The sequence below is a fragment of the Coregonus lavaretus genome (genome assembly GCF_964263955.1).
Source record: "Coregonus lavaretus genome assembly, chromosome: 39".
Taxonomy (NCBI): domain Eukaryota; kingdom Metazoa; phylum Chordata; class Actinopteri; order Salmoniformes; family Salmonidae; genus Coregonus; species Coregonus lavaretus.
The window spans coordinates 11546748-11559666 of NC_140026.1; the positions used below are offsets into that span (position 1 = coordinate 11546748).

Here is a 12919-nt window from a genome sequence, read left to right on the forward strand (position 1 = left end):
AGAGTCTTATAAGTGATAGTAATGGGCAGTCACTACCATCAATTGTTGTATTATGTGTTGTTACAGCATTCAACCAACATAATGCATTTACTGTAAAATAAAATGTTTTATGCTCAACTGAAATTGAAAACGTGATAATTTTTTTCGAAACCGAACTGACCTCAAAAAGCCCTAATCGCTCAGCACTAACCATAGAAATCTATACATTAAAATATCCATTATAATTAAGAAATAAGGCCCGAGGGGGTATGGTATTTTGCCAATATACCAGAGCTAAGGGCTGTTCTTAGGCAAGACGCAACGCGAAGTGCCTGGATACAGCCCTTAGCTGTGGTATATTGGCAATATACCACAAACCCCAGAGGTGCCTTATTGCTATTATAAACTGGTTACCAACGTAATTAGAGCAGTAAAAATAAAAGTTGTCATACACGTTGTATACAGTCTGATATACCACGGCTGTCAGCCAATCAGCATTCAGAGCTCAAACCACCCAGTTCATAATATACAGTATATCTGTATGATTGTGGTACAACAGTGTTCCCAAAACCTCTCCTTCAGTACCCCCAGCCAGTCCACACATTTGATGTATTCCAGAACTAGCCAGCTGATTTAACTAATGAGGGGCTTAATGATTAGAGGCTTGACAGCATTTACATCAGCTGTGCTTGTTCTGGAATACATCAAATCAGTTGACTGGCTGGGGGTACACCAGGAGAGGTTTGAGAAACACTGTTGTACAGTATCCTAACACTAATCATCCCTTTCCCCAAGTCTCAGATCTCCTCCTGGCAGATGATCAGTTCTGATGCTCTGATACGAGAGTTCCTCTTCTCTCTGTTCTGCTTGAGCCTCCGGAGCACGGGGGTGCTGCCATGCTCTCCTGCCCAGGGAAGGGCACCTGCTACTGGGCCACCCGGCTGGGGACCTGGGGGGCATGACATATGGTACATTAAAAGTATGCTAAAATATTACTGTAGGTAAGTGAAAGATATCACTACGTGGGTTAATGATGTGTCCTCCTGGCCCCTCATTTGTTATCTTCTCTTTCAATCTTCCTCTTCTAGTTTGCGCCATTAAAGACCAGTCCATCTTTCAATGTAATACCATCAATTTAGTCCAAGTGAGCGAAACAACAACCAGAGAGGACCCCTGCGACCCTTACAAAAAGCTAAACTGACTGACTGTCCCCTATTCCCCAAATCAAAGGATGGAGATGCTGCACCTTGTATTTTGATGGAGGGAGGGGCTGGGGAGGGGGTTGAGGAGGGGCCGGGGGTGTCCTGTCCGTCCCCCATGGCCCGCCTCCTCCTCTGTAGTACCAGATGTAGCTCCGCCTCCCCTACGTTTCGGCTAATCCTCTTCCGTGACCCCGCCCTCCTGTGGCCCGGGCGTTTCATGGTGTCCTGGGATAGGATAGGTCAACCAATCAGGATAGGTGAGGAGGAGGGTAAACCAATCATGTCAATGAAAAGAAGAATAGAAAGTACAGTAAACCAATCAGGGTTTGGCTTCTCAAAGCCTCCATAGTACAATATTAATCTCATCGACGTATAGACTCACTAGCAAAACAGCAAATGCTTCATTTTAGAAATTGATCCCATCTTACCAGCATTACTTTTAGTTCCAGCACGGCTGACTTTCTCTTCTCACTCCTCTGGTCCTGTGATTGATAAATGAATAAATGAATACGAGTAGCATTTTAATACTAAATAAATAAATAATCTTTATAAACACTATTATAATGGGAAAGGCATAAAAAGTGCTCACTCTCCAGGCACTGTCATCTTCTGATCCAGCCTGATATAGGAGAGAAGCAGTGAGATGTTGGACCACTGTAATTGTCTCTCTAACAAGTAGATAGCATGACTGGTTGATTGATAAATCAATGGATTGATTGGTTGATACATGCGCTAGCTAGCCTTACCTGTGGTCTCAGGGTGGGTTTCAGGACAATGCCTTTCTTTATCCTCTCCATCATCTCATCCACCGCTCGGGTCTTCATGTCCACAGAAGGATCTGGCTCTGGTGGAGAGAGGAGACAACACAGTGAGTAGGCTACCTGAGCTGTTGTGTGTTCAATGATACCACTGTTCACATCAGAACCAGGGTCTTTGTTTGTTGACCTGCTAAACGTTGAAACCTTGAATATCCTGAGCACATACTGTCTGTATATTGTAATAGTAGTCATAGAATGCGTAAGTAATGTAATCATTTCTGCTCTGTATGTCATTTTATCTGTTTAAGCTGTTTGGATTGTTGATTGAAGTGACACAGGGCACCATTGGAAAAAAGACCCTGGTCTCAATTGGGATTCCCTGGATAAATAAAGGTTAAATAAATACAATAAATCAGTAAGCCATGCGTAGTGATACCACGGTAAAAACACTCACTATTCTTATCAGTGTTGTTGACTGACTCCTTCCTCTTGTTGCGCAGGACGACAAGTGGACTAGACAGGAATAACAGGAAGTAGAACTGAAGGAGTTTATTCACTAACATTTACCAGATTCTGCCTTACCTCTGGGTACTACCAACTTTTATGTAACAAAGGTAAAAAAGCTCACATTTTCAATGTAAAGTTGCCAATAAGTTTAAATTGTTTGGAATAGGATACCTCTACCTGTTAATATAGTGATTCTGGATACGTCTACCTGTTAATATAGTGATTATGGATACTTCCAACCTGCTACTATAGTGATTATGGATACGTCTACCTGTTAATATAGTGATTCTGGATACTTCAACCTGCTACTATAGTGATTCTGGATACCTCTACCTGTTAATATAGTGATTATGGATACTTCAACCTGCTACTATAGTGATTCTGGATACCTCTACCTGTTAATATAGTGATTATGTAATCATGTATTTATATAGTATATTGAATAGAGAACAATATAGTCTAGAACCTACTCAACAGCAGTGCTGGAGGGAGGTGGGGGCAGGGGAGGAAGAGGAGGAGGAGGAGGAGGAGGAGGAATAGGAGGTGCAGTGGTTGAGTTGTCCTCCACTGGTTGGTCAGCTTTGGAAACCCGGTCTTTCTCTGTGTCTTTCAGCCTATCCTGGAGTTGTTTCACTAAAAGGAAGACAAAGTACCACCAACCACAGCAGTGTGTCATATTTATTATTTGAAAACAGCATTTGTTTGAGGACTGAAAATGGCGCAAAGAAAAATTCAACTCCAGATAAAAAAATAAAATAGTAATTGATTATTTATAATGATTTTACATCAGGGTCCTATGATCACTATGAGCACGTATTATATAGACCTACGATTTTAGCACAAAATACATATGTAAGGCTGCGTTTACACAGGCAGTCCAATTCTGATAATTTTTCCGCCAATTGGTCTTTTGACCAATCACATCAGATCAGAATTGAGCTGTCTGTGTAAACGCAGCCATTAAATCGCAGATGTGGTAGCTACCTTCTCCCTGGAGGTGGGTGGCAGTGATCTGCGCCTCCCTCAGCTGGGTCTCCATGGTCCTCCTCTCCTTCTCACTGCTCTCCAGCTGGCCTTTGACAAGCTGCAGCTCAGACAGAACACTGCTCTCCTCCAGAGCACACTGGGTTTGCTTCAGCTGTGATAGTCATTAAACAGAGATATGGATAGATACAGACAGAAGGATAGACATACTATACGCTCAAAATTAGACTTACACATTTAAATCTAACTTCTAGACGGGTGGGTTGTTTAGCAACAAAACCGATGCATGTGCAGCCGTGGAGCAAAACAAGTGGGGTTGGCTTAGAATCAAAGGATTGTTGACAACATGTAAACTACACTGAGTGTACAAAACATTAAGGACACCTGTTCTTTCCATGACATAGTCTGACCAGGTGAATCCAGGTAAAAGCTATGATCCCTTATTGATGTCACTTGTTAAAGGAGACCAGTTAAAGAAGGATTTTGAAGCCTTGAGACAATTGAGACATGGATTGTGTATGTGTGCCATTCAGAGGGTGAATGGGCAAGACAAAAGATTGAAGTGCCTTTGAACGGGGTATGGTAGTAGGTGCCAGGCGCACCAGTTTGTCTCAAGAACTGCAACACTGCTGGGTTTTTCACGCTCAACAGTTTCCCGTGTGTATCAAGAATGGTCCACCACCCAAAGGACATCCAGCCAACTTGACACAACTGTGGGAAGCATTGGAGTCAACATGGGCCAGTATCCCTGTGGAACGCTTTCAACACCTTGTTGAGTCCATGCCCCGACGAATTGAGGCTGTTCTGAGGGCAAAAGTGCAACTCAATATTAGGAAGGTGTTCTTAATGTACACTGCATATTCTCTCTACACATCTTAATTGAAAACATAAATACATTTACACAATGAACACTTGTTGTCTCTTAAATACATCGTACAGTTGTTGGTTAGCTAGCTAGCGAATATTTGCCATATTAGCATAATGTGACAAAGAGCCAAAACAGCTCAAAACAAAAAATGGTATCAATAACAAGATACAACGAGCTGAAACAATTCCCCACATGGCAGCTTCTTGTCATTGTTGCTAATTATCTGACCGTCCAGAATCATAACAACACACCGACTTCATAACGACACACAGACTTGATAACGACACACAGACTTCATAACGACACACAGACTTCGTAACAACACAAAGACTTCTGCCCCATCGACGCGTGCTCATTGTTTTCGGGATGTTGTCAACTAACCCGTCTATTTAGAAGAGACGACTATTCGCGCTCTCTCTCCCTCTCTGTTTCTCACTCTCACTTACACACACACACATACTTCCCCCACCCTACCTGGTTTCGGTAGTAGAGCTGTATGTCCTGTAGGGTACTGTTGATGTGGGCCACCTGTTCCAGAGCCTGTTGGAGCTGGAGACTGGTCTCTGAACTCTGCTGCAGCATCATGCTCTGTCGCTGGGTCTCCTTCTGCTTCACCAACACCTGCCAGTCAGTCAATCAATCAATCCATCGTTCAATCAATCAATCAGTCAGTCAATCAGTACATCAATCAGTACATCAATCAATCAATCCACCAATCAATCAATCAGTCAGTCAATCAGTACATCAATCAATCAATCAATCAATCAATCAATCAATCCACCAATTAATCCCTCAATCAATCAATAAATCCATCAACCAATCAATTAACCACTCAATCAATCAATAATTTAGGTACAACGTAATTAGATAATTGTATACAGTCTGATATACCACGTTTTTTAGCCAATCAGCATTCAAGGCTCAAACCAACCAGTTTATAATTTATATTATACAACAGTTATGGTAAGCTCCCCTTTAAAAAACGATTCATCCATTGCTGATAATGGAGCAAACCAATTTGATAGATAACTTCAGTGACTATAGTAAATGCATTGAATGTTTGGAGGCTCATGCATGAGCATCTCTATAAACCTGTAATATATACTGTAGCTGTGAATGGTCACATGATAGTGAAACTAGCTTTAACAAAAGGGCCACTATCAGAAATAGAGTGAGTTTAGGAATTGAAAGTCACTTTCACTTCTGGATTCCATAAATTCAAACACAGCGAGGGAGTAGTGAAAGCAGCCATCTGTGTGTTAGGCTACACATCATCATCATTACATTTAGTACAAATTAGCCTGGTGTAAGCACTCTAAAGTCCCCATAACACAAGGCCATTTTCACACAGCCAGGGCATTAATTAGGGAACGCTATTGTTTGACACACAAAGCGCTGTTGGTGTCCATACAACATGTACACGCACACACACACACAGACACAGGACCAGCATCAAACAGAGGAGCCTTTACAGAGCATTGAGAGTAAAGGAGGCTGAGTTGTGTGGTTGTGTCAGAACAGTAGGGGTCCTTTTCACAGGTAAGGACCCCTGCGAGGCGTCCCATTATGTGCCCGTCTGGTAAGTAGCGAACGGTGGGCACAAAGGCGACAATTGACCGTGTTCAATGTAAAGTGTCAAGCTAAAGACGAGGATGTGTTTAAAGCTGTAGTCCCCATTCTCAGACTGCCGCCGTGATGGGTGCTCATTATGAAGCAGAGGGGGCTCTGAGAGGGGAGGCTACTTTTGTTGTCAGCTGAGACGCTTGTTTCTACCGCCAACATGACCAGCTGGGAAGTCGGCAACTGAGTGTGAGTGTCTGCGTTTCTCCTTTACAAAGTGATCATCAGCCTGCCTGTCCCTCCCTTCTCACACCTCTTTGTATTTCACTGCCCAATTTGTCCTCTTGGTCTGAATGCAGAATGAATGGGGATCCCCCCTCTCCCCCCAACCCTCTCCTGTCCCACAATATGGCCCCTGTCTGAATGAGGAAGTGAAGAAGTGAAGAAGTACCCCCCCCCCCCCCGTCCAATATTCCATTCACTAGAACTGCCCCAGGGCCCTGGTCGAAGCCACTGCAGCTCCTTGTCTTCTTGTGGCACAACCTATATCACTGTCATTCGAGAGAGGGGTGAATACACACCCTTCCCTGCCACCTAGGAGTTGTGTATTTGTATTTGTATTTATTAGGGTCCCCATTAGCTGTTGCCAAGGCAGCAGCTACTCTTCCTGGGGTCCAAACACATTAAGGCACTTACATTACACACACACACACACACACACACCCACACACACAAAATGTACTTCATATAACATTATTACACCACTACATATCTATATACAATACAAAATGTATAATACCACCATACAACAATATTACAATGTACGTCTGTGTAGAATGCGTGTGCTAGCGTGTGTGTGTGTGTGTGTGTCTCTTCACAATCCCCGTTGTTCCATGAGGTGTAGTTTGATCTGTTTTTTTATTCTGATATTACTGCTTGACTGAGTTACTTGATATGGAAGAGAGTTCCATGTAGTCATGGCTCTATATAGTACTGTGCGTCTCCTAGCCTCTGTTCTGGACTTGGGGACTGTGAAGAAGTCTTGTGGGGTATGTATGAGCTGTGTGCTAGTCATTTGAACAGACAGCTCAGTGCTTACAACAAGTCAATACCTCTCACAAAGACATGTAGTGATGAAGTCAATCTCTCCTCTACTTTGAGCCACACACACACACACACTTTCAGAAACATAAACACACACATATGTACACACCTACGAACGCATGCATGTGCGCACACACACACACACACACACACACACACACAGAGTGAGGTGTACCTGGTGGGCGAAGACCTCTGCGTGCTGTCTGAGGCCCTGCTCCAGCTCCAGTTTCTGAGTGATCTCTGTGAAATCCTCTGTCACAAGCTGGGACACTATGGACACACACACACACATACAAACACACACAAGTAAAACATTGAACATGACTTTGGAATGAGGTGAATAGAGTGTATATCATGAGTAACACTGATATGTGTCTGAGTGGAGTCTCACCTCTCTTCATCTTATTCATGGTCTTGTTCTGTTTGGACAGTTTCTTAAGTATGGCCTCTTTCTCATCAATCTCCAGAGCCAGCTGAGTGGGACATATAGAAGAGTAGGAGACCATAAATACTCAAACTCAGCACGCACACACACACACAGACACACACATCCTGACACCCCACCCACCCCCCACCCACACATACACACACACAGGTCTAGAGTGTGTCCGTCGGTGCTAGCTACCTGTTCTTTGAGCTGGCTCTGCTCTGCCCTCAGGGCCTCCACCTGCTCAAACAGCCGCAGCTTCTCCCCCAGCAGCTGGTCCACTGAGGCCTGCAGCTCTGGCCAGGATGGGGGGGAAGGATGGAACAAAAGAAGAGATGAACGAGAGGGAGGGAGAGAGAGAGACAGGGGAGAGACAGGAAGATGATGAGCAGGTATTTTAATAACATTTTCCCGATCGGTCGAGTAAAAGTACAAAAACAATCCTCTCAAATCTCAATTCTATAACATTTATCTGTCACTCATTATCATAAATTATACAGTATATGTTCAGTATGGTTATTGTGTAAGTCTCTATACCTCTTATCTGGGCCTGTCCTAGCAGCACGGCATCCTCACCGCTGTCCCCATCAGGGTCGGGATCGACCCCAAGGTCAGCCTCCATGTTTTCAGGAAGCTCTGGGATGAATGGCAGCAGAGCCTGGCTCCTCCTCTTCAGAACCTTGTTGTCTTTGGTCACCTTTGTGTTCAAGGAGAAAGAGATCTGTTGAGAGCATTGTTTCAGTGTTCCAGAGGGTATGCAGGCTTTTGTTCCAGGCTAGTAATTATACAATTAATCACTGAGTCCTTGATTAGCTGACTTGTGTGTGTTACTACTTGGCTGGCACAAAAACCTGCACACCCAAGTGGAACACTGACTTGTTTAGTCGATGACATCACTGAGACACTCTGGAGTTGAACTACAGTACCCATAATGCACCCCACCTTGACAGCAAGGGCCTCTGCACTCTCCCTGCATGAGCGTTCGATCTGGAACTGCATCTCCAAAACTTCCATCTCCTTCAACAGCTGAGAGGATACTGAGGAGAGAAGAGATAGGGGGAGAGAGAGATAAAGAGATAAGAAGAGAGAGAGAAGAGATAGGGGGAGAGAGATAGAGAGAGGAAAGAGAAAGACGGGGACAGAGAGAGCGAGAGTGGGGAGAGACAGAGACAGAGAGAGAGAGAGACAGAATAAATAGACTCCTGCTTACATACATATGTCATGAAAACTACACTAATTTGTCACATATAGAGTGCATTCGGAAAGTATTCAGACCCCTTGACTTTTTCCACATTGTGCTACGTTACAGCCTTATTCTAAAATTGATTAAATCGTTTTTTTTCTTTATCAATCTACACACAATACCCCATAATGACAAAGCAAAAACAGGTTTTTAGAAATGTTTGCACATTTATTAAAAGTATTCAGACCCTTTACTCAGTACTTTGTTGAAGCACCTTTGGCAGCAATTACAGCCTTGAGTCTTCTTGGGTATGACGCTACAAGCTTGGCATACCTGTATTTGGGGAGTTTCTCCCATTCTTCTCTGCAGATCCTCTCAAGCTCTGTCAGGTTGGATGGGGAGTGTTGCTGCACAGCTATTTTTAGATCTCTCCAGAGATGTTCGATCAGGTTCAAGTCCGGGCTCTGGCTGGGCCACTCAAGGACATTCAGAGACTTGTCCCGAAGCCACTTCTGCGTTGTCTTGGCTGTGTGCTTAGATTCGTTGTCCTGTTGGAAGGTGAATATTCGCCCTAGTCTGAGGTCCTGAGTGCTCTGGAGCAGGTTTTCATTAAGGATCTCTTTGTACTTTGCTCCGTTCATCTTTCCCTCGATCCTGACTAGCATGATACTGCCACCACCAAGCTTCACCGTAGGGATGATGCCAGGTTTCCTCCAGACGTGACGCTTGGCATTCAGGCCAAAGAGTTCAATCATAGTTTCATCAGACCAGAGAATCTTGTTTCTCATTGTCTGAAAGTCCTTTAGGTGCCATTCGGCAAACTCCAAGCGGGCTGTCATGTGCCTTTTACTGAGGAGTGCCTTCCATTTGGCCTCTCTACCATAAAGGCCTGATTAGTGGAGTACTGCAGAGATGGTTGTCTTTCTGGAAGGATCTCCCATCTCCACAGAGGAACTCTGGAGCTCTGTCAGAGTGACCATTGGGATCTTGGTCACCTCCCTGACCAAGGCCCTTCTCCCCTGATTGCTCAGTTTGGCCTGGCAGCCAGCTCTAGGAAGTCTTGGTGGTTCCAAACTTCTTCCATTTAAGAATGATGGCGGCCACTGTGTTCTTGGGGACCTTCAATGCTGCAGACATTTTTTGGTACCCTTCCCCAGATCTGTGCCTCGACACAATCCTGTCTCGGAGCTCTACGGACAATTCCTTCGACCTCATGGCTTGGTTTTTGCTCTGACATGCACTGTCAACTGTGGGAACTTATATAGACAGGTGTGTGCCCTTCCAAATCATGTCCAATTAATTTAATTTACCACAGGTGGACTCCAATCAAGTTGTAGAAACATCTCAAGGATGATCAATGGAACCAGACGCACCTGAGCTCAATTTCAAGTCTCATAGCAAAGGGTCTGAATACTTATGTGAATAAGGTATTTCCATTTTCAATTTTGTATAAATTTGCAAACATTTATAAAAACCTGTTTTCGCTTTGTCATTATGGGGTATTGTGTGTAGATTGATGAGGAAAAACATGAATTTAATCCATTTTAGAATAAGGCTGTAACGTAACAAATGTGGAAAAAGGGAAGGGGTCTGAATACTTTCCGAATGCACTGTATGGATGTTAATTGGTGCATCTCACCTTCCTCCATCTCAGATAGCTTCTGATTGGCATCATCCCTCTGCTTCTCCAGAATCTCACACTACAGGACAGACCAAACAAATATACACATATACACACAGACTAGTCTCTGACATATTCTCTCATCATCTGTTTAGGCTACCGGTATATAAAAACTAAATATACAAGTCTTAAGCTATGTCCATGGATTTAACATGTGACGATTTGTCTCTATCCAACAGAGAAACCATAGAGTATCACAGATGTTACTAAATATACCTGAATGTCTCCTTCATCTTCAGAGGAGCAGCTGCTTTCTCCACCAGAGGCTGTGAAAATATAACAAAATACTTTCATTTATCAAAATGTACAGTTATTGCAACTTATGGCGCTTCTTCCTGATAGTAATCACAAATAAGTGGTTAATAAATTAGGAAGAAAGACATTAATACCGTGTTCACATCATGTCGGAAACTCGGGACCTCTGAGTTTAAATGAACATAAATGATTTGCGTAGAGCTTCCTATTGGTTGTTTGTGATACTTCCCAATTGGGAAACTCGGGTATCATCTTTCTACAATGAGTAAGCAAGTCAAAAGTTTCTGAGTTTCTGAGTTTCCGACATGACGTGAACATGCCACCAAATCCTAATGAGTCAGGTTGTCCTAGTCCTATAGAGCCCCCAGTGGAGGTGTCATGATACCCATAAAACCTAGCGGTCAAACATGGAAATGTTCCAATCATTTTTCCACCATTCATTTTTCCCATGGGGGATTTTAGAAACACTTACAATAAGGGCTGTGTTTCGTGTAGGCTTACCCTGGCATGACGTTTTAATAACCATGTAAATCTCTCTTGGACGAGGAGACTTTTATCAATATTTTCAGCTCTATTTACTCTCAAATTCAAAAATACTAATTAGCATCAAAGTAGACTTCATGCAAGACTACAAATCCCTGCAAGCTCCTGCACGTCATCTCTAGCTGACACCTTTGCTAACAGGTATTGTGTACATTTAAAACTTGCAGAAGACAGTTCACAGAATTGTCCATTTAAAGACATTTTGTAAATGCATTAATTACTACATTAAGCTAATATTAGATAGTTAATCCAGAGATTATTACCTTTTCCCCGATTCGGCAGTCTCGTCCAGATTATCATGGCATTTGTAGTTCTTTATGATAGCCACATTAGCAGCTAATTAGCGTTTCATTTTTGGGGAGTAAATACAGGCAAATATATTGATAAAAATCACCTTGTCCTAGAGAGATTTACACAGTTATCAAAATGTCACGCCAGGGTAAGCCTACATGAAACACAGCCCTTATTTTAAGTGTTTCTAAAATCCCCTATGGGAAAAATGAATGGTGGAAACGATTGGAAACATTTCTCTGTTTGACTGCTAGGTTTTATGGTATTATGACTCATACAGTGGTAACCTATAAGTGACCTTAAAAGAGGAAGCTCCACCCTCTGAAGGCGGATCACAGTGAGAATACAGGAAGTGATTAAGAAAGTCTCACTTTCAATATGGATCTGAGCCGTGCCATTCCCTCAACCGCACAGAATTATGAACAAGGGATTCATTCTTTACATTCTCTACTCAAACACTGCTTTATAGAGGGATGTGGAAAATCACCTCCAGTTTTTCATATCATAGTAGATAATATCACAATTGAGGGATGTTGTTGCATTTTTTGGCAGAGAAACAGGTGTGGTTATTTCAACGTGATCAGAATCTAATTGACATGACCAGAATCAAAACTATTCATTATTCAGTATGGCCTCTCTCTCATCAATCTCCAGGGCCAGCTGAGTGGGACATATAGAAGAGTAGGAGACCATAAATACTCAAACTCAGCACGCACACACACACAGACACATATGCACACACACAGACACATGTGCACACACATACAGTAAAAATTCATATATTTATTCAGGATTCATATAAACTTGTGGTTGCATCACTAACAACATACTACCAAATGATTTTACCACCAAGTACAGACAAAGTCGGCCTACTAAAACTGCCTAAGCAGGAAAGGCAAAAACTGAGGCAAAGAATCTGAGTCCTTGAGGCTTTCTCAACAATATTGAGACATTGTGGCCTGTTTGGTCCATATACAGCCTAGGCTACCATAGTCGACATGGGTTCAAATCCGACCCACTGCCCTTCTGACTCGCAATCTCTCCTACCTTTCCTGTCTCCTCTTCACTGTACTATCTCAATACAAAATACACAAAACCCTTAAATATGATATATATATTTACATATTGAGTCATTGAAAGTTAGGCTCACCTGCAGCGTTGCTGTCTTCCCCTTGGGTCCACATCGCGACCCAGCTAGGCTCTGGTTCTGGTTCTGGTTCTAGACTCTGGTTCTCTGACTACTAGACAAAGAGAGACCAGAGTCTCCCTTCTACAGTCTCTGTGTTCTGTTCTAACTCATGATCTTTCCCCTCCTTTGACCAACGCACCGACACACACGCCCCAGTGTGTTGGAAAGGGAATTGAAAGTCGTGACTTTCGTGTTACAACATGGGTAGTTGTTCACACATACTTATACCAGAAGTGAATAAACTATAATTGTGTGTATTTTAGTAAGACTGGGACAACTCCATGGATTCTGCTAAATAGTTAATTAATGGTACCCAAACTATGTGCACTGACTCTATCTTGCACTGACCCTACGTACACAATAGACTATATATACAAACCATATACAC

The 12919-nt window shown here is 42.9% G+C and overlaps 1 protein-coding gene across 1 annotated transcript; it reads right to left on the minus strand.

Moving 5' to 3' along the window:
• On the minus strand, positions 1-12636 carry LOC311113240 (shootin-1-like). Its single transcript, XM_084156446.1, has 17 exons — positions 12493-12636; positions 10470-10519; positions 10212-10272; positions 8332-8426; positions 7927-8086; positions 7588-7685; positions 7354-7435; positions 7138-7232; positions 4773-4919; positions 3431-3584; positions 2917-3079; positions 2394-2452; positions 1928-2025; positions 1771-1800; positions 1610-1663; positions 1226-1406; positions 1-928 (listed from the first exon to the last, which is right to left on the minus strand). The coding sequence occupies exons 1-17, from the start codon at positions 12524-12526 to the stop codon at positions 777-779; spliced, it is 1713 nt and encodes a 570-aa protein (XP_084012572.1). The 5' UTR covers positions 12527-12636; the 3' UTR covers positions 1-776.
• Between the last annotated feature and the right edge of the window lie 283 nt (positions 12637-12919).